Genomic DNA, 22,081 nt, shown 5'->3' on the forward strand with positions numbered 1-22,081 from the left:
CTTCTTCTCCCTCTACACACACACACACACACACACCACACACACACACACACACACCACATTACACACACACACACAAACACACACACATACACACACAAACACACACACACATACACACACACACACGCACACACATATACACACACACGCACACACATACACCCACACACACACGCACACATATACACACACAAACACACACACACATACACACACACGCACACACAAACACACACACACACGCACACACAAACACACACACACACGCACACACAAACACACACACACACGCACACACACAAACACACACACACACAAACACACGGAGGGGGGAGGTAGAGAGGGGGGAGGCGGAGAGAGACATTCCCCCTGGTGGTCAGAGCAACTATAATGGCTAACTTTCTTAGGCTCTATAGTGGGTCCCCAGAGTCCCCACTGATCTTGGCTCTAACTGGCCTGTCTGTCCCTAGTAGGACACACCCCTCTTGCCCAGTTTTGTATACCATACCACATTTACTCAGAGACAACCGTCCTAAGTGGCCGATTCCCTGTTTCATTTATTTAAAGAAAGGTTGGGCTGAAAGGCTGTGTCCAACAGGCTAAAGGGAGAAAGACAGGCTACCTATCATCTTGCTAGCCTCCTCTCCATCCCAGACACAGACCTCCATGGAGGCAGTGAGCCAGGAGCCGCCTGAAAACCGAAGCCCAGAGAGAATATGAACGCCCAACACCATCAGCTACCATTAAAGAAGTCCAGGCTTTGGAGTCAGTTGGACCTGACCCTAGATCCTTACTCTAGCAATGCCTCGGCAGGTACGGAGGCCAAGAAATGTCTCCTGAGCCTCATTTCCACATCTGTAGAACAGGGCTGAGTCGGGAATGAGAGACTCTGGATACTCAGTACAGACCCAGCGGTGCTGAGAAAGGACTTCTTGGCTGTCGTAAGTACCACAGACTGTAGCAGGGGCAGGGGAGGACAGCGATTCTCTGCGTAAGAAGTGTCTCAGTCCGGGGCAAGGCTGCCTCGGCCCTTTGAGGTGTATAGGATGGGCGTCTCCCTGCTCGGTACCTGTCCAGTGGGAGGGGGCACATGAGCAGAGCTACCACAACCTCAGTCATGAAGGAGCTGGCCAGGAAGGAGATGGGCAACAGAGCCACCTCACGCGCCCGAGGCTCTTGGATGTGACTCAGTTGCATGTAGATACCCTGCATGATTTCTGGGATCTGGAGATAGCCGTGAGCAGGTCGCAGGAAGGCCCATTGGAAGAGCAGAGAGAGGCGTGAGGCACATGGATAGATCAAGAGGGGATCAAAAGGACAGGGGAGAGGAGGCTCAGAGCTGTAGGGAAGTGGGAGGAAAGACGTGCCAGGGGCCTGCTGCTCCCCTGAGAGTGATCTCCCCACTCCTACCAGCCATCTGGGTTCTCTCAGGGGTGGCACGTGCTCCTTCCTAGATCACTGCTCAGCTTACCACCTCCAGTGCCCTGTGACGGTACCACTCCAGCACTGAGCTGAGCATGACCTCGGAAGCCAGCTGCATCATCTCGCCGGAGTCCTTGCCCTGGACCTCAGAGATGTCCTTCAGGCCTTCCAAAGCTGCTAGCAGCAGGTCCCGTACCTGCTGGGGCCCCAGGAAGTCTCCAAATTCCTGAAACATAGATGCAGAGGTATTGATGCTGCCAAGTAGGGCAGGTCCCCCAAAGCATTGTAGAGGTGCAGACTCCAGCTAACTCGCAGAGAAGGTCAGTGCCAAACATCACACGCATTCTCTAAGGCACGAATGTTAGAGCCATTGGAGAAGAGCTTAGAGGGACAGCCAGGCGTCAAGGAGCCACAGCTGCTTGGGAGGCTGGAGATTAGGTGAGCCCAGGGATCTGAGACTAGGAAGGAGAGGAGGAAGAGAGGGAGGAGGAGGAAAGCAAGCAGGAGATCTGTGGTCCCTGCACCCAGAACTGGCTGTCATATGCCTGGGAGAACAAAATCATGGGCTAGACCAATGGTCCACAACCTTCCTGATGCCGTGACCCTTTAATACTGTTATGGTATGGTGACCCCCCAGCCATAAAATTATTTCTTTGGTACTTCATGACTGTAATTTTGCTACTGTTATGAATCATAATGCAAATGTCTGATATGCACAATAGATGACATGTGACCCCTCCAAAGAGGTCGCGACCCACAGGTTGAGAACCACTGGGTTAGAACATAGAGGAAGGAGGAGGGCACCCAGGAAGGCCCTGAAGCTGAAGAAGGCACCCTTCCTACGATACTTCCTAGTGGCCTTCCTAGTAGCAACCCCAGTTCCCTCCCCTCCTAGCCTGGGAACTGGGACTGCTGGTAGTCACCGCAATGACACGCAGAATGTTCTGGCATGGGCTGACAGGGTTGTAGGGCCCCAGGAAGCGCTTGTTATTCTCACACAGCTCTTTCTTGTTGGTCTCTTCCTTGTTCTTGGTCCCTGCAGGAGAAGGAACCCTTCTGAGGAACCCCGACCAACCATGGCTTTGAGCTGTGCGTTAAGACCAATTCACCAGCACAGCCCGTTTTCACACAGTGAACATACGCGGATAGCTAGTACCCCAGGCAAGAAACCTCACAAGCAGCGCTGCAGAAGCCCCTCCTCTGACCCCTCTCGGCACCTAGGGCAACCACTACCCTGGTTTCTAAACCCCTAGGTAGAGTTCTTTGCTTTGGACTTTTCATTCACGGATTCACATAACATTGCCCTGGTGCCTGGTTCCACCCTGCAGCTCCAGCACTGGTTCCCATTCATTCTCAGTGTGGAGCGGTTTTCCACGCTGGGCGGACCTGCAGTGCGTGTGCCTATCTTACTTGGCACGCGCCTCTGGCTGCTTCCAGACCCCCCTGAACACACGGCATGTCTCCCGGTGAATCTACCGATGCTTCTGCCAGGGATGCACCAGGAGAGATGGCTCACAGCAGGCGCAGGCTCACCCTCCCAAGATCTACGAGACAGTTTCCCAGCCCTGTTTCCACCAGCAGTCTGACTGTTCCTGCTGCTTCAGCCCTCTCTCTCTCTCTCTCTGTGTGTGTGTGTGTGTGTGTGTGTGTGTGTGTGTGTGTGTGTGTGTGTGTGTGTGTAAAAATAGATTCTCACTATGTAGCCCTGACTGGTCTGAAATCATTCTGCAGACCAGGCTGGCACTGAACTCACAGAGAAGCACCTGCCTCTGCCTCCAGAGTGCCGGGATTAACGGTGAGCCTCTTCCTGCCTCCTTCTCCATTTTCAGTCCTGGGATGGAACCCAGGTCCTGGTACACACTGGACAGGCACTGTAACCCCTGAATGTCCATAGCTTTACAATACAGGTTTTGGGTTGAGATGGTACTGTGTCGGTGGCCGTATTTTTTATTGTTGCTTTTGTTTGGTTTTGTTTATACCCAGAGGCTCACATAATCCAGTCTGGCCTCCAACGCCCTCCTGAGCCTTCTGCCTCCACCCTCTGCACAACAGTACCTAGTCCATATTGTTTGATTTTAGAGGCAGGGTCTCCGGTCCAGCATGGTCCCTCGATGCCCATCCAGTGCTGGGATTGCCAGCATGTGCCATCAGGCCTGGCACCAGAGGAACATTTGGAAACTGCTTGTTCCCTCAGAGTTTATCATCTGACTTCCTCCGCACTTTGTTTGTTTTTGCCTATTGTCTGCCTCTTGGCAACGAGAAGGTAAGCCAAGGGGAGGGGTGCTTAATGAATCTCTTTTCAAGGCTGCGTCCCCAGAACTAGAGCAGGGCCTGATACAGAAGAGGGACTAGGCCCATATCAGAGTCAGGCCTGGTCCCGCCTGGATCCATTCAGTGTACACAGAGACTGAGCCCGAGAAAGGCTCACTGAGGCAGTGTGAGCACTCAGAGGCAGGAAGAGAACTGGCTTTCTGTGAGCAGGCAGAGCCGGCTCCGATCACAGCCCTCCACTTTCCAGAGATGGCCAACCCAAGCTAAAACCCTCCTTCCTCAGCATCACTGTGGTCTGAGGCTCTCCCAAAGAATACGAGGCGCTTGGCTCAACCTGAATAGCGGCACACAGATCATACGCAAAGACATTAAAATGACTCGGTGTCCACTGACTGTGGATTAAATTAATCTGGGTGCCCCACATTTCCAGCCAACTTTGGCAGCCTCACTTTGGACTATACTATCTCTGTCCTAAATCTAATCAACACTGCAGCCTATGGTTACCCACCAGGCCAGTGGAGGAATCTCTTAGGAAACATTGCCCCAAATGCTAGAAATGAGAAAGAGCAGGGACCCCAGACATAACCCAGAAAGCGGAGACATAAAGAGAAAAGAGTTGCATTTGACAAGGGACCCTGAACTGCTCTCTTCCCATGAACTCTTTTGAAGAATACCACTTAATATTCAAAAAGCTACGAATTACACTCTACCATAATCCTATACAGATGAGGAAAGTCTACAGAGAAGTGTGATGAAGAGGTCACCCAGCTGAAAGTTGAGGGCCAAAGTCAGGCCTGACATGCAGGCCACGCTGCCTCCAGAGTCAGGAAAAACTAAGCAGCCAGCCAAGGTTTCCTGGTTGTGATAAAATCAGGTCTAAGGAGAAAGAAAGGTGAGAGCTTGGAGGCAACTGAGCTGTGTAGCCCTGGGAACTGCGGGCTCATACCATCTCAGGGGCTCCCCGAAACCTAATCTCAGGATGTTCTTTCACTTGCAGACTCCAGACTCTGATGTAGGACCTGGTCTTCATTAGTGCCTATGTGTACTCACTGAATGATACCATATGTCAGCCCATGGCTAGACTCAGAAAGAACAGAGAATCCTGCCTCACCCTCATGGCATTACGGTCTAGTAGGAAAGGCAGACAAGAGAAGAAGACATCAGGGTCATCATGCCTATGTTCCCATGGTACCATGGGAAGAAGAGATTAAGAAATTAAGGTTGGAACAATATGGAAAATCCCAGCTCACTGAAGGACGGCTTCTGTCAAAATAGATTTGTTGTCTACACAGGGCACTACATGCCTGTAGTCCCAGTAGCTGAGAAGCTAAGGCAGGAGGATTAAAGTGGGGGACAGACAGAGATATATAGTAAGACTGTACCTTAAAACATTAAAAACAATGGCTAGTTGGTGTCTCTGCCCCTGGTTCCATGGAGATAGGCATTTCCCATCAGTTCCCAATCCCCATCTGACCCTTGCTGCCTGCCTCCAACTGCCCAACTGTAGCTGTGCAGTGGCTAGGAACCTGACTTGGGCATACGTTTCTGGAGATCCAGAATGGTGTAGAGGATGGTGATGCCGTCCAGAGCCTCCCGGCCGATCTCTTCGTCAGGATCCCCGATTCGAAGAAGAAGCCTCCCAAGTAGAAGACCCAGCATTGGGAACCCTGAGGATATCTGTGAGTGTCACAATCACAGGGAGGGAGTCTGTAGCTACATACTACAGGGCAAGACCTGCCCAGCCACAGAGGAGCAACTGAAAAGCCACCGGAGTGCCTGCCCCTTCAGGAACACTCACGAAGAATGGCAGGGTCACAAGCGTGTGGTTCAACACAGAGACACTGCTGTTCACGGCACGGGCTCGCTCATGTGCTTTTCCAGAATTCATCCAGGGCCCTAGGGGCTGTGGGGACAAGGGAGAGACTCTGCTACCATGGTCTGCCAGCCCCTGCTGCCCATGGGTAAGTCAATAATCTGCAAAAAGCTTCCAGAGGAAGTAAGAAGGCAATTTGCCACAGTCCTTCTTCTCCCGAGGATCAATGACAGATGGGGTTTGAGCTGAGAAGAGAACTCAGAGCAAAGGAAGGGTCGGAGGTCAATGAAGAGTCGGAGGTCAATGAAGACAGAAGAGACAGGGATGACGATGGAGAAGGGGGCGGGGCAAGACCGGTAGCTGCAAGGGGAGTGGCCGTAGGAGAACAGCAGACAGTGGAAGGCCTGGCCTCCCAAACCTGGGATACCAGCTACTCAGGCAGTTGAGACCAGAGGATCAAAAGTTCAGGGCCGTGCTGGGCATTCAGTATGACAATGTGCACAGACAAAAATGGAAGAAGCCCCTGCTGTCGCTCAGAGGCAGAGTCCTTGCCTGGCAGGTACAAAGGTTTAGGTCCAATCTTCAGTGTTACCAAAAAAACTAAATGAAACGCCATAGAACACAACGTGGAAGCAGGGCGCCGGTCCAAGATGTCGTCACTCCTTCAGGGTCCACCTCCCTCTTGCATGAAGCCATTTTCTTATTTCCCTCTCCCTTCCTCCCCCTGCCCCGGCCCCGCGTCCTGCACCTCCAGGATGCTCTTCAGCCCAGCAGGAGTGGGGTCTTCGATAAAGAGGGCATTCAGAAGTTTCTGCAAGGAATCCAAGGTCTGGTGGTAAAGCGTCTGCGAACAGAACAGAGCTGCTGGGAGCTCCCAGCACAGCCACCAGCCCCAGGCAACCCCCCGGGGTGTAGTGTCCAGGAGGAGGGCGCCCTTGGACACACCAAAGCTGCTTCCTGGGCCCACCTCTGTGCCTCACCTAATTTCTTTAGCAACAAATTGGGGATTCATGTCCCTGGACTTCCTACCGGAGGGGAGGAGTAAGGAGCCGGGCACCTAGTGCCAGACAAGTGCCTGTAATTTGGCTGCCTTCTAGGCCCACGTAAATCCCCAGGTTACCCTTAGAGAACCCATGCCACCTCTGCCCAGGCTCCTCCCATTTGCCCATACCACAGTCGGCCAAGGCTGAGCTGTGGTTTCGATCTGCTCTGGGAATGCTTTCTTCTTTCTTACCCCCTATCTTTAGGCGGCTTCCCAAGTCTATCCCCCTTTCTGATTCTACACTGGAAGCTTTCCTGACTCCAGTGGCCCTTAGGGTTACACCACAACCATCAAGCAAGCCCTACAACCACCTCCCTCGTCCTTTCTACTGCGGCAGCTTGTTAGACACCACTGCCCTCTGCTGGCAATACTTGTAACTACAAGAGGGCTGCCTGCTCCTCCCACAGCAAGGATTCTGGCTGGCCATTGCCTTGGGTCCTTTCAGGGCACCAGCTTGAGAATCCAGACCCCAGAGGCTATCTGTCTGTCTGTGTGGCCTTACCCCTACCCATTCTACAGCTCACTTCTCAGAGGTCCTGTCTCACCCTCCAGGCTTCAGTCACATTGCTTCTTGTCAGCCTGGCAGTTGGCATGAATTCTCTATGGCTCTCCATTCGACCCTTTTCCAGGAAGCCCCGTTCCCCATCCTCCCTAGGTAATGTCCCTGACCACACGCTCTTTTTGATATTCCATAATTTATGCTTGTAGCACTGCCTACTCCTGAGATTTTTGGATCTGACTTGTTCTTTTATGGCTTCCATCTCTTCCACCCTCACACCCTTACTGCAAGATTACCACAGTGATTTGGAGAGGAGCATGGCTGATACCTGCTGAGAAAAAGGGTAGCTGAACATCTGAACCCCCTCTCACTCAACCTCCCACTTGACCCTAGCTCTCTGTGCAGCTTACACCCAAGGATGCCCTGCTCTCCTGCCTCCCAGAATGATTCTGCAGAGACTTAAAGATGCTTGCCAAACTCCCTCTGAGGTTGTTCTCCAGGTCTCTGCCCAGTTTCCCCCAGTCTTCCTATCCTGCGCACGGCCGTACAGCATCTGTCTATATCCCTGACACAGGACAGGACTCACTACGGGAACCATTACTGCATAGTTCACTCTTCTGCTGGACGGACACAGGTGAGGCGAGAGACTCTTTCTTTCTGAGGATGTCTCTAAACCCAAAGACTTGGCCAGGAGGGTCCGGCTCACCTGGATGACTTCTGCCTTGGACTCGTCTTTCTCCTGCATGGACTGCACCGAGGGCAGTGAGAACACGCTCCGCACACAGGTGTTCACCAGCTCCACCCTCTCCCTCACACTCAGGATAGGCTGGGTGTGACTGGGAGAGACAGTATACCAGGGGTGGAGTGAGGGGAGCCCGGGGATGCAGGGTGAGGAAGATGCAGGTAGGCTCCCCGAGATTAGATCCACAGGACAAGCTGAGGTGTGAGCATGCTCCATGGGGAGGGGGAGGGGGAGGGGGCAGGCTCGGAGTGGACAGGCATGTGAGAAGGGGCAAAGCTTGGAGGAGAGAGAGCGGGAATACCTCAGCTGAGCCAGGATCTCCATGGCCTGCCGTCGAGCAGGACTCAGAAGGGAATCCAGCGGCTCCTCCTCAATCTGTCTCTGGATGGGGACCACAGAGCCAGTGAGAGCCATCTCCGGCAGCAAGCCATGCAGGCCCTTGGCCTGGGCACACTCTCCCACTGGGCAGGTAAGAGAGCCAGCTTTCTGCCCGGATCAATGTAAGGCCCCCAGTTCAAGGCCACTCGAAACACGCTACACTCTGATCTGTGAGTTCCCTACAGAAAGCACAGTGGAAATAATTCCCATGGTGCTCTTCTGGTGACTGACAGCTAAACCATGGAACTGACCCAAGTAATAAGTGTGAGTCATGGCCTTTGAAAGCTGTCTAATCAAATTCCTCAAATCACCTTTTTTTTTTTTTTTTTTTTTTTTTTGCTTTGTATCTACTACCTATACACAGTAGGGGTTCAAGTTATGTTAGTTAAAGTTAAATATATCAAAGTAGTATGTATGGGCAGATATATATGCAAGGGATGTGTGTGTGTGTGTGTGTGTGTGTGTGTGTGTGTGTGTTCATGTGTATATGTATGCAGAGGTCAGAGGGTATCATCTGTTATTCAGGAGCTATAGACCTTGGTTTCTGAGGCAAGGGCTTTTGCTAGAATCCAAAGCTGGTCAGTTAGGTTAGTCTGATTGGCCAGAGAGCCTGTATCTGTCTCCTCAGCACTGGGATTATAAATATGTGTCACCATGACTGTTTTTCATGTGTGTTCTGGGGTTCAAACTCAGGGACTCTTTCTTATGAGGCAAATGCTACTCTTTGAGCTAGCCTCCCAACTCCTTTCTCTCTCACAAAGGATCACAAAGCCGTATATATCTATGTAAGTCTCCATGGTCACCGGTGTCCAGTTCCTCATAATGAATAGCTAAGAGGAGACTGCTTTAGGGAATCCTCTGAAGTTGACATCAAGAAGGGTTTCTTGTGGGGGGAGAGGTGAGGGAATGGGTTAATGACAGTCCTCAGCTGCAGACTTCCCAGTGGACTAGCCACTGGGTGTGTCCTCCCACAAGCAAAGATGCAGGCATAAGCTCACCCATTTGTGAGATGGGAAGACCAGGGCTCAGAGAAGGGAAGTAATTGTCCATACTCTCTCTTGTCAGGTGTGGGCAGTGAGAGGTGGGTAGAACTGAGCCTGGAGTCTGAAGCGCCTGCCTCCTGTCCCCGTCCTCTTCCTGACTCATCCTCAGAACTCCACTCCAGTCCCACAGTCCCACCTCTGCTCCCATACCATCATCATCCTCACGGTTGTCTCCTTTTCTCCATTCATTTCCACTGTGTCCTGTTTCTTCTGGTAAGTGAGGATGTTCTCTACCTTCAAGCCAGGGGGAAGCAAAACCACTCGGTGAGACTGTCATTGAGTCCCGCCCTCTCCTTAGGCAGCATACGCATCACCCAGACACCTACATCCCCCAATCACCCAACCATGGCATCGGCCCATGTCTAGGTTTGGTTTCCTACTGCTGTGATAAAACACGCCAAACAAAACCTAAAATAGTGGGGCATGCCTTTAATCCCAGCACTTCGGAGGCGGAGGCAGGCAGAACTCTGTGAGTTGAGTTCAACTTGGTCTATGTAATGAGTGTCAGGACAGCCAAAGCTACATAAGGAGACCCTACATAGTGGTGGTAGTGTCACAGAATAAAAGCTTTAGACTAGTGGTCACATGACAACCATAGTCAAGGAGCAGAGAGTAAAGAATGCATGTAGTCAGGTGCTCGGCTCACTTTTCCCATTCTTAGGGCAATTCAGGACCTCTTGCCTAGGGAATGACACTTCCCACAGTGGGTAGAAATTTATGACTCAGCTGATAATATTAAGATAATCCCTTACAGACATATGCACATGATCTAGGCAATCTCTCTTTGAAACTCTCTTCCCAGGTGATCTGTGATTATGTAAAACTGACAATTAAAAGTATCACAGCCCAAGAAAAGGGACATGTTTCTGCAGGGGGTGTTTGGGCAGAGACTCTGGATGGTGAGATGGGAAGGATGGCTCCTGCAGTCTGCACTTGGAGGAGCAGATGTGAAGGACTATAAAGCACCTCTCCCCCACTAATCAACCGAAGGACAGAAAGGGTCTATACACCTCAACCCGAAATGCTTCCATCAGTAACACTTCTGAGCCTTTTAGTAAAGTCTAGACAGATGAAGGTATTCTGCTGCTTGGAAGAGGGAGCCTGGGTCAATCCATGGATTCCCATCATCTTAAGAAGGAAGACAGGAGTCCACAAAAATGAATCCCTTAACATTATACAGTGAAGGAAAAAAAAAAAACAGACCACCTTGATCTGATTCAGAATATGGAAGGTTAATGATGGTCACAAGTTCTTTTGCAGATATCCTATTAGTGGACAGAATCTCCTTCTGCTCCGGCCACCAGATTGTTATAGAAGGAATGTATTGTCCCAGAGCACACTGTCCCTTTTTTTGGAACACCAGATTGTTGCAGAAGGAATGTATTGTCCCAGAACATGCTTTCCTTTTTTGGAACCCAGACGCCATGCCAGAAAGAAACCCAGGCTACACTAAGAAGTAATGAGCCCATGTAGAGAAGGAACCTGGCAGATAAGGGACAATCAAGTTTCAGCCTCCAATGTAATCTGTCTGTACAATATAGAACAAACAGATGAACCACCCAGCTGAACCCTAACTGTGGTTACGAGGTCACCCCTTGAATCCTTACCCCTCTCCCAGCAGCGGCTGAATTGAGATTATATATATTAATATATATATATTATATTTCAGGGTTCAGAAAGGGGGAAGGGTGCCAATTTAGAATGACTAGCCAGAGACAGCTGAGTGTGGACATTCAGGCTGAGTTCTGAGTAACAAGAATACAAGAAAAGGTCTATTTGTCCAGATGTTGGGTTGCTATTCTGTGCTTGCAGTTGGGATTAGCATCCAGTCCATTGTAGGGGCCTTGTCAGGCTTGCTGAATGGAGGCAGTCATTGCCTTCCCTGTGTCACTGGCTTCCCTGTCCAGGCACCGAGCTTGAGTCTGGAAGGTCCTCACGTCAACTCCATTCTATAGATGAGGACACAGCTCCTGACTCCCAGGCTAATCTCACATATCCACATTTAGGTCATCCTCCTGGCCTAGCCTCCTCTGCTGCATGGCCCAGACCAGGGTCAGACCTGATTATTTACACAGCAAAGCTATTTCTAGCCTTTCTGTACCTTCCAGAGCCCCTCCCACAAGCCCCTCCGCTGTTACCACGTTTATTCAGAACCTGCTGTGTGCCAAGCACTGTTCTGCCTAAGACTTTGCCATTAGACAGACAAAGATTCCTGGCTTATGGAAGACTCTACGGGAGAGACTGCTGTAATTAGAATCTGAAATGTTCCCCCTGTTTGGAATGTTCCATCCCCAGATGGTGATGCTGTTAGGAAAGGCTGTGGATCCTTTAGGAGGTAGGGTCTGAATGGCAGAAACCAGTCACTGTGGGGAGGGTTCCAGGACATGGTTCACTTCCTGCCTCACTGTCCCTGCTCTTCTGGATGGCAGTGTCTACCACACACCCCCACTGCGATAAAATGGGCTGCTCCACTCTGCCTTCTCCACGGTGATAATGCCGAAAACCCCGTGAAACCGTGAGCCAAAATAAACCTTTCCTCCCTTAAACTGTTCCGCCGGGTAACACAGGGAGGCAAACTAAATTCTGAGGAGGTGAATGGACGAGAGGAGCTGGTGAGCACGCAGGTCATCGAGCAGCTCCGAGTCCCCAGGAAGAAGAGCTGCAGGAGACCAATGGACCAGGCCAACACAAGAAAGTGGCCGTGGCCTGGGTGTGGTGACACAAACCTGTTGTCTCACCAGTCAGAAGGAAGAGACAGGGGGATTGCCACAAGCTTGATGCCAGCCTGTTCTACACATTAAATCCCAGACCAGCTGGGGCTACACACCGAGTCTCTGTCTGGAAAGGGGGAAGGGGAGAGAAAGGAGGGGAGAGGAACATACCAGAGATGCTTCCTTGTCCTGGTCTCTCTTCTCTGGCTCATGGACCTTCACGTCTTCTGAGGTTCCTGCACACACGTTACAGGTTCAGTGAAAGAGGACAGAGTACAGCATGGTGTCCTGTGCCATGTTCCCATTTCTCCTCCCCACCGGGTCATTCCCACCAGAATGTGGGAAACTGGGACTCAAAGAGGATCTTGCCTGAACTTCCAGAGGCTGTTAGAAAGTTCCCTTTTGCTCACCTTGGACTTTCTAAGGAACGTGTCATGACACTGCACGGGGACTTCCTGGAGGTGGGCTTTTGCCTGTCTAACTCTGACAAGGCAGCATTAATTTACAACCAGAAGAGAACCTGTGGTTGACTCCTCTGGTAAAAGTACTTGACACCAAACCTGATGGCCTATTAGATTCCACCTGATAGAGAGAACTGATTCCTGCCAGTTATCCTTTGATCACATACACACTGTGGGACACACACACACACACACACACACACACACACACACACACACACACACCAATCAATGTAACTTTAAAAAGTAAAATAGCCAACAGAGGCATGAGGGTGTGTCCCTGCTAGGGCAATGCTTCCCTCGAATGTGCAAAGCTCCAAGTATTATCCCCACTGTATAAGTCCAGCAGGTAATCCCCAAATTCCAGAGAAGGGAGAAGAAGAGGCAGAAGTTCAAGGAAGCTCAAAGCCAATCTGGAGTATAAACACCCTGTCATCCTGTCTGTAAAGAGAAAGAGAGAGATGGAGAAAGGAGAGAGGGAGGAAGGGAGATGGGGGGAGAGGGGGAGAGAGGGAGGGAGAGACAGAGATTGAGGAGATGGAGACAGAGGGGGGAGGGAGAGAGAAACCAGATATATAGAAAACTGCAGTGGCTGTCAGGATGTCACCTTTCCTAGGTTACTCAGCTGAGCTTCTATCTTGCCCTGAAATTATCTTTGTTTGATGTCTGTGGACCAGTAGTCTCTCCATGTGGACCAGCTGAAATGAGTTGAAATACAACTTCCATATGACCCCTAACTTTATAACAATTTCATGTTTATGCTAAATCTTGACGTCATGAGCACACACATACCCCCATCATTACCATGACAGTGCACATCTGCCTGGAGAGCACCCAGGAAAATAATAAAAAGAAGAAGAAATTCCCGGGCGATTTTCAAAAAGATGTGACCATTTCTCCCTTCTTCAGACCATGTCTGCTCTCATCTCTGACTCTGTATCTTTGACTTCACTGTCGACAATTCAAGAAGCTCATATGTTAGGGCTCCTCTCTGCTTCTCCTATACTCAGCCAAGAACAAAGCTTCATGTGGGCACAGTGGCAGTAAAGAAACTGAGGCAGGAAGACTGGGAGTTGGAGTCTAGTCTGAGCTAATAGCAAGGTTAAACCTCACTTTTACTGGTCAACCGAGGATCAGTTTCATTGGTTCTGTGATTCCAAAAAGTAAAGGTGATAATATGAGGTAAACATCATTGTCGCCGTCATCTTCATCACCATCATTATCATCATAATGACAACTGGTAACAGATATAAGCAAAGTGTAGGTACCCATACAAGAGAATATTCTCCAGACACAAGAATGAAGAGCTGCCCCATCCTGCAGTGTGAATGCAATGTGAAAATGCTTTGCTGTGTGAAATGAACCAATCACAAAAGGCCACAAGTTTTTAGAACTCCACTTGTCTAAAACGTACAGCCCAGGGATGCAGTTCAGTGTTGGGACAGGAGCTCAACATGCCCAAGGCCCTGGGTTCAATCCTTAGTATCAAAAACTTATTAGTCAGTTTAAAATAAAGTCTTCAAGGCCCAGAGGTAGTTTGCAAGCTCCTAGGATCCCACATCTGGAAGACAGGGGTTCGCAAGTTTGAGGCCAGCATGAACTTGTCTCAAAGTAACAATGGTAAGAATGAAAGTGTATGGAAGAGTGAAAGTTTACTAATGGCCAGTGAATCTGAGTGAGGTCTCACCCTAGTAGGTATGCATGCATAGTTACAAAGCCATGGGGTTGTTTGCTTGCTTGCTTTTCAATCTGTTGAGACAGTTCACAACACAGGCTGCTCATCGACTTGCTATATAACCCAGGCAGGCCATATACTCCTGATCTCGACACCTTCTCTTCTTGAGAGCCTTGTACCACCATGCTTAGAAGTCAATGCTTTTCAAATCACTATATGGGGTTTTGAGGAGATAGCTTAGTCAGTAAAGCACTTCTTGCACAACCACAAGGACATGGGTTTGATCCTCATATGGTAGTCTGTGTTTGTAATCTCAGTGCTGGGGAGTCAGAGACAGGTCAATCCCTGAGGATGCCCAGCCAGCCATCCTCTAGCCTACTCTGTGAGCTCCAGGCCAAGGGACCCTGGTGGTCTCAAAACATGAGGTGAATGGCTCATGAGGAAAGACATCTGAGGTTGACCTTTGTACACACACATGCACACACACACACACACACATATACACACACACATCACATCACATCACAATATGGCATTGGTACAAAAACAAAAAAGAAATGTTAATTGATCCAGATGTGGTGACACACACCTGTAATCTCTCCACTTGAAATGTGGAGGCAGGAGAATCGGGGAGGCTCAGCTTAATTCTCCAGTATGTAGCAAGTTTAAGACCAGCGTGAGCCACATGAGACCCTGTCTCCATAAACTATGAGAGAAATACCAGCTAAGAGATTATACAACACAGACCTCCTGCATATTGGCAGGGAGGTGTAGGCTCTGGGGTCAAAGCCTGAGTGGACTCCTCAAATCTCTACAGAGGTGATAGGGCAGAGGCCAAGAGTCTCCTGGCTGCTCTGATCAAACTTCAGCCTAGGGAGTAAGAGCTGACATTTAAGTGGGGCATATGACTAGTGGGTTTGCTCAGGATTTAGATAGAATGGAAGGACCATTACCCTGTAGCACACATATTTGATCCCAGCACTTGGGAGGCAGAAGCAGGGCATCTCTGTGAGTTTGAGGTCAGCCTGGTCTACAGAAGGAGTTCCAGGCCAGTCAGGGCTACATATTGAGAACTTGTCAAGAAAACAAAAAATGGAAGGATTATCATATTACAGTTAAAGAATTGACACCTAAGAAAGCTGAGTAACTCCCAAGCCATTGCTAGGGAGCATGGTGATCACCACAGTGCTATAACTGCCATAGGCTCCCTTCTTATTCCCCTCCACTGCCCTCCCTGCCTTATGGTTCTGATATATAGTCCTTCTAGACTAGCTCCTCTTCCGTACTCACCCTCAGGGGGGCTTCGGAAAGCTGTGACACCCTGCAGGCTGTCCCACTTTCCCAGACTCTCCTCCAGGGGCATGGTGCGGATGCTGTTGTCTTCAGAATAATCTTGATGGCTGCTCAGGGTCAGGGTGGAGGTGTCGGTCACCACAAAGCTGGAGTCCATGCTCAGGGACTCAGAGCCCATGATGAGCGTCATGCAGGAAGATGGAGAGACAGTGGAGTTGGGCACTCGGGCATCTGAGTACAGGCTGACGCCTTCGCTGGAACCAGGAATCAGGCTGACGTGTGAAGAAGCATGGGTGACTGTCACATTTAAACCAGACTTGGCTTGGCTGTTGGAAGTCGAGTTGATGGACCCCTTGGAGCCTGTGTTCCGGGACGCACTCAAGGCTTCTTTAGAAACAGATGCAAAAATAGTGTGGGAAGTCAACGTGATGGCCTCGTTTGAGTTTGGAGCTATGCCCAGGTTCACCTTGGAGATGTTCCCAGAGTGCAGACGGTCCAAGGAAGTGTTAGAGGGGAGAAGAAGAGGCACCTGTGAGCCCTGCCTGGAGATGTTATGACCCCGGACCAAGGCTTCTCTGGAAAGAGCCCTTATATATAGGTTTGGCTCAGGCCTGGAAGGATTAGAGTTACTCTGACCCAAACCAGAAACCTTGCTTGAGAGGGACTTGGGGGCATCCTCAGAGCATGGCTTAGGAGAATTCTCTGGACTCAAAACAGTGGCCTGAGTAGAGCTGGGGCTTTGAACTGGCTGTGAGTCTGGGCAGAGAGTCCCTGCTGAGTCTGGCCTGGAGGTGTGGGCCAAACCCTGGTCAGCGGTGTCCACAGTGTTGATCTGGATAGCGGATGAAGTGGTGACCCCACTGGTACTGGGGCTAGGGATGTCATCAGACACTGTGCCAGAGACCCCGTCTGGGTCAGGAATCGGAAGAAGGGCTGGAGTGAGAGCCACTCCCTGTGCTGGGGGAGGAGCAAGGGCCGGGTCTGGGGTGGGCCTAGATGTGGTGCTGGACATTATTCCTGAAACCTCACAGGAGTTAGGACTTGGGATCTTCTCGGGGTCTTCATGTAGAATGAGACTAGCACCCCGACTCAGGGCCATGCCCAGTCTGGAAGCTTCTCAAGGCCACTGTCCTTTTCTCCAGCTGCTGACTGTGGGGCTCCCTGTAGCTCTCCTGAGAGAGAACACAGCAGGCTAGCACCTGTCATAGCTGTCATAGCTGAGGGTCTCTTGCTACCAGTCCCCCTTCATAGCTCCATCATACCAGTCCCTTCCTCTCTCCATTCCATGGTGTGGGTACCGACTTCCTGACCACATTCTGCTCCCTGCCACCTCATGTCCTGAACACTGTATGGCCTTTGGCTTGGTACCTCCCACTATCCCTTACCAAGCTCAGCTCTCCTACCATAATCCTTCCTCCCCTTCGTGCTAATAATGACTGAGCCCTGTTAGAGACAAGCTCTAGGTGCCAAGAGCTGCAGTTATTCTAGCCAGACAGGGTGGGTCCCACCTGTAACCCCAGCATTTGGGAGGCTGAGGCAGGAGGATAGCCCAAGGCCAGCCTGGGCTATTAGTATGACTCTGTCTCCAAAAACATAAGTAAGAATGGGACAGAAGGAAGGGAAAGGGAGGAGGAGATGGAGAGAGGAAATGCAGGGAGGAGGAAACTATGGGTATCCTGGATCCGGAGCATCTCTAATTCCCAGACAAGCACACAAGTCAGTCACAATACACTGGTTAATGAACAACGCCCCCAACTTACAGGTTGAAAGAGAAGAACATACTTTGTTATGGGTTATCATATTCTCAGCCAACCTCATATGACCTCAGTTCACTAACAAGGATCCTTGGGACAAACCCCTAAGTTATTAGAACTAGTCTACATGTGGTCACAGTCTAGAGTTTCAAAGACAGATCATCCAGCCCACAGCCAGGCAAGAGGGCGTACCATAGTCACAAAAATGGAACTTACCAATCTAACTGTGGGTAAATTCCCCAGTCCTCTGGCACCTGATCCCACCTCTCAGCCCACCCTCCCCCACAGGATCTGTAAGAGCAGCTCACCAGACAGCATGGTGTTCTTAATCAGGAGTGGGCCCCTAGAAAGGCATAAAAAAGAAGTCATGTCAGGACGAGAGAGACCAAGACTATGCCACACACCCACCGGCTAAACTATGGCTTCCTGCTATCCTTAGAACAGAGTTCCCAGTTGTTAGCAGAACCTAAAGGGGTCTTTGGTATCAACCTTCATGGCTCTTCTTAAAGCCCCCTCCTCTCCTGCCACCCCACCATTACAGGTCTGGGCCTTCCACAGACTGGGAGCCTCTCTTCCACTTCCCTGCCCCAGCTCCCAGCTCCCACTTAAATCTTGGCCCTTGCAGGTTCCCCAAACAGGTGGAGGCCATCTGTAAGGCAGGTTCCCCAAACAGGTGGAGGCCACCTGTAAGGCAGGTTCCCCAAACAGGTGGAGGCCACCTGTAAACTCTCCGAGCATCCTGCTGGCTTCTCCTTGCCACACATCTGGCTTCCCTACTAGGCGAGAAACTCGATGCCCGCAGGAACTGCCACTGCCTTGCTCACTGCTGGTCTCTGTGATGTTTGGCATAGCCCCTGCACACAGAAAGCACTCGGTACCACCTGAGTTTTCAGTTTGCCTTCTTCAACATTGCTGTGCTCACCTGTTCCTTCCCATTCACTTCTTATTCACTCCCATACTGGCTCCCTGGACCATTTGCACATTCCACCAACCCAAATCTCTATGGCTTGTCTTTGGGAGGGGCATACACTTGATGTCATATAGTCCCAAGTTCATAGATCAGCTCACCTTACTAGTGTGAGCAAATGAATCTGGACAAGAGCCTGTTCCCCGAGGCCCTGTGCTTGTCAGTAGCTCCCTGTCTTTAAAAGGAATATTTCTATTCCTTTTTGCTAAAGGTTGTGATAGTCAGGACCTCGGTTCCAGGGGGAGCCAAATGCACTCCTAATACCTGATGCCTACAAAGCAGGAATAGCCTTACCATTGCCTCCAAAATCTGCCTCATGTAACCAAGGAGTTGGGCTCCTGAATGTCCAGTCCTTTGCAAAGCCCTGGTCTTAATTTTATACTCATAATTTTTCCTCCTTTTACATGATGATGATAGACCCACATTTTGCTCTTCATCTTCATCTTTTTTTTTTCTATCTCATATACACGGGTGTTTGCACATGCTCTTGCTTACACACACACACACACACACACACACACACACACACACACACACACACACACTATGGCTATCAAAGGAAGGTATTTTTGACCTGGAGTAATACAGACTAGTATGGCCTGTGAGGCAGTGAGTAGGGCCTGGGCCTAGCACACAGTCTCAAGCCTGGCTTTGCCTCCCTTTTCCAAAGGACAGGTTGACAGGACAGATCAACTCTCTCTGACACATTTCTACTCCCTCAGCTCTCCTCTTCCATCCTGCCACAGGAAGACAAATCTTCAGAGAGTCCTGAAGGTGTAAGGCAACTCATGATTTGCCCTCTGAGAGGAAGCAGGGTGTGATGGCTCATGCCTTTCATCTTGGCATTTGAGAAGCAAAGGCAGATGGTCTCGGTGAGTTCCATGCCAGCCTGGTCTACATAGCAGGTTCCAGGCTAGTCATAAACAACATAGAGAAATAGAGAAACCCTGTCTCAAAAAAAAAAAAAAAAAAAAATCAGGGGGTGGAGGTGAGGGTGGGGGTGGAGGTGAGGGTGGGGGTGGAGGTGAGGGTGGGAGTGGGCAGGGTTGTTTGCTGGAGACATGGCTCAGTAGTCAAGAGAGTAACTGGCTGTCTTCCAAAGAACCCAGTGTTGATTCTCAGTGCCCACATGGTGGATCAGAACCATCTCTAACTCCAGTTCTAGATGATCTGACACCCTCTTCTGGCCTCTTCAGGTACTGCAAGCACACATGGTACAAACATATTTCAGACAAAGCACCCATTTCCATAAAATATTTTTGAAATTAATCTTTAACAGGAAGAGGAGCAGAGACTGTCAGATATCTGCAATCCCAGAACTTGAGAAACAGAGAGGCAGGAAGATTGGACTTCAAAGCCAGTATGGGTTACACAAGACCTTGCATTACAAAAAGAAACATGGATGGTGCTGGAAAGATGGGTCAGTGGTTAAGAGCACTGACTATTCTTCCAAAAGTCCTGAGTTCAATTCCCAGCAACCACATGGTGGCTCACAACCATCTGTAATGGGATCTGATGCCCTCTTCTGGTGTGTCTGAAGATAGCTACAGTGTACTCATATACATGAAATAAATAAATTCTATTTTTTAAAAAAAAACATGGTGTCTGCTTAATGTACGTATTTTGATGAATTTAGATATATGCATGTGTATGTAATACCATCACCACAACCAAAGTACTTAACATATCCTTCAAGAATGTTTCTGTTTCAGCAATCTCTATATGAGTGTGTGGGTGTAAACATTTACTAGCTGGGCATATTAGGGCACACCTATAATCCCAGAACTAGTAAGCCAAGGTAGAGGGATCATCTTGAGTTCAAAGCCAACCTGTAGTACCCAGTGAGTCCCTAAACAGGCTGGGCTACATAGAGAGAACTTGTCTGAAAACAACCAAAACTTCATATAAGATCTAGCTTCTTAGAGCTTGGTGTAGTGATAGGCACTGTGATTTCAATGCTTAGGAGGATAACAGAAGATTATAAGTTCAAGGCCATCCTAGGCTACAGAGACCTTATTGCAAACAACAATAAAGTCAGGCATGGTGGCTCACACCTATACTAGCAAGGCAAAAGTAGAGGTACCATGAGTTTGCATCCAGCCTGAGCTATATAATGTGTTCCAGGCTAACCTATGATATGACCCTATCTCAAGCAAAGAAATAAAATTAAATACACCATGCATCTCCTTAGCTGTGTTCTTCCAGTATCACTGAAACACACCCTCTAAGCATTGCCTCCCACTTCTTCCTCCCCAGTAACCGAATTTTGAAAAGCTTGTCTGATGAACTCAGTAGTACATTGAGACTGAAGACGGAATCCTGAATCCAAGGACAAATCACTAAAATCTGCATAATCCACCAAGGCATGAAGGGGCAGGTCTGCATTCCTGCGCTGAAGAATGGAAATGCACAGGGACCAGATTGTCACTCTCTAATACATAGCAAGTTCCTGGATTCCATGCCTCAAACAAACAAACAAACAACGAGTCTGGGAACTGGAGCCATGGCTTGACAAGAGTACTGACTGCTCTTCAGAGGACCCATATTTGCTTCCCAGATCCACATGACAGCCCACACCCATCTTTAACTCCAATCTCAGGAGATCTGACTCCCTCAACCAGCTTCCACAGGCACCAGATATGCACATAGTAAACTTATATGCACATACGCATACACACATACAAAATAAAACAAAGCAGCAGGTCACGGTGGTGCACACCCAGCCCTCAGGAGCAAGAGGCGGGCAGATATCAGTAAGTTTGGGGCCAATCTTCTCTACTAGAGAGTTCCAGACCAGGTAGGACTAAATAATGAGCCTGTTTCTCAATAAACAATAATCTATAAGAAATATAAAATAAAAAGTTCACTTAATATAAGCCACAGGGGAAACAGCAGACTCTTGAGGTCAATAACAAAGTATCTAGCATCCTACACTCAGAGTCTCAGGAGGAGAAAGGACATTGAGAAGTATTCTAAGTAATAATAGCTGAAAATATTCCAAATAAACGATACACAATCTTAGACTCATAAAGAGGGGGCAAGCCTAAAGAAGTTCATACCAAAAACACTAAAGACAACAACTAAAAGAATGTTGCTGCTTTATTTTTTTGTTTGTTTAGTTGGTTTGATATTTTTTTTTTTTTGAGACAGGGTTTCACAATGCAATCTAGGCTGCCTTTAAAACTACTATGTATCCTAGATGGTTTTTAAACTGATAATCCCCCTGCCTGAGCAACTGAGAGTTGAGATTGAAAGTTTGCATCACCCAGCTACCATTTTCAAAGAAAACATCGTGATAGCAACCAGACAGGATGGTATTATTACCTACGGGTGAGCAGCACTTTGATGGCAGGGAGGAGTCTGCACATGGGTCTCTGGGTTTCTTTCAGCAGGGCCTTCAGAACAGGGAATTCCATCTCTCCAGCCCCCGGCCTTAAGCCCACATTTCAGCTATTCTCAACTTCTCTGGTGTCTCAGTGTGTTGGCTTCTCTCTTGCCACAGAAACATCCAATGTCTTTCTCCTTCCCATGAGACCCCTCAGCTCCTCATTTCACCTTCAAGTGCTTCATCTGCCTCATGCTTAACACCGTCACATTTCAGACCAGCCCGGTGCTTCCCTCCGCCAGATAATCCTCCTGAGATCCCAAATGCTCTCGAGGAACCCTCTTCCACGATCAGTCCCTCTTTGGAGGTGGATCTCTGTTTTCTAATGTCTCCATCCTAGAAAACGAACTGGGGGCCTATCTTGTTACTCCTGGTTTTCCCGTAACACAACACTGCCTGGCACAGAGCAGGTATTCGGAAAGCATTTCGGAGAGAATGAATGAATGAATGAATGAATGAATGAATGAATGAATGAACAGTTCTTCAAAATAGATGTTACTGCCCTTATTTACCTATATATTAATTGGGACTGTTCAGGGAGCTGGTGATTTGTGTTGCTTCTCAACCCTCACTCCCCATCTCAATCCCGACAGTACCGTAGAGATTTCTAGGGATTCCTTAG

General features: G+C 49.3%; 1 protein-coding gene across 1 annotated transcript in view; it reads right to left on the reverse strand.

Moving 5' to 3' along the window:
- Nucleotides 1-16,452, reverse strand: part of MROH7 (maestro heat like repeat family member 7) — a gene marked incomplete at both ends in the record, with an annotated part of 34,374 nt that extends 17,922 nt beyond the window's left edge. Inside the window, 11 exon segments of the mRNA XM_080920708.1 lie at nt 1,073-1,227; nt 1,475-1,651; nt 2,349-2,461; nt 5,238-5,373; nt 5,495-5,599; nt 6,258-6,353; nt 7,757-7,886; nt 8,094-8,173; nt 9,364-9,441; nt 12,093-12,160; nt 15,351-16,452. Coding sequence (XP_080776834.1) covers nt 1,073-1,227; nt 1,475-1,651; nt 2,349-2,461; nt 5,238-5,373; nt 5,495-5,599; nt 6,258-6,353; nt 7,757-7,886; nt 8,094-8,173; nt 9,364-9,441; nt 12,093-12,160; nt 15,351-16,452 — 2,240 coding nt within the window.
- Nucleotides 16,453-22,081: the final 5,629 nt, after the last annotated feature.

This window comes from Micromys minutus, assembly GCF_963924665.1.
Source record: "Micromys minutus genome assembly, chromosome: 9".
Lineage (NCBI taxonomy): Eukaryota > Metazoa > Chordata > Mammalia > Rodentia > Muridae > Micromys > Micromys minutus.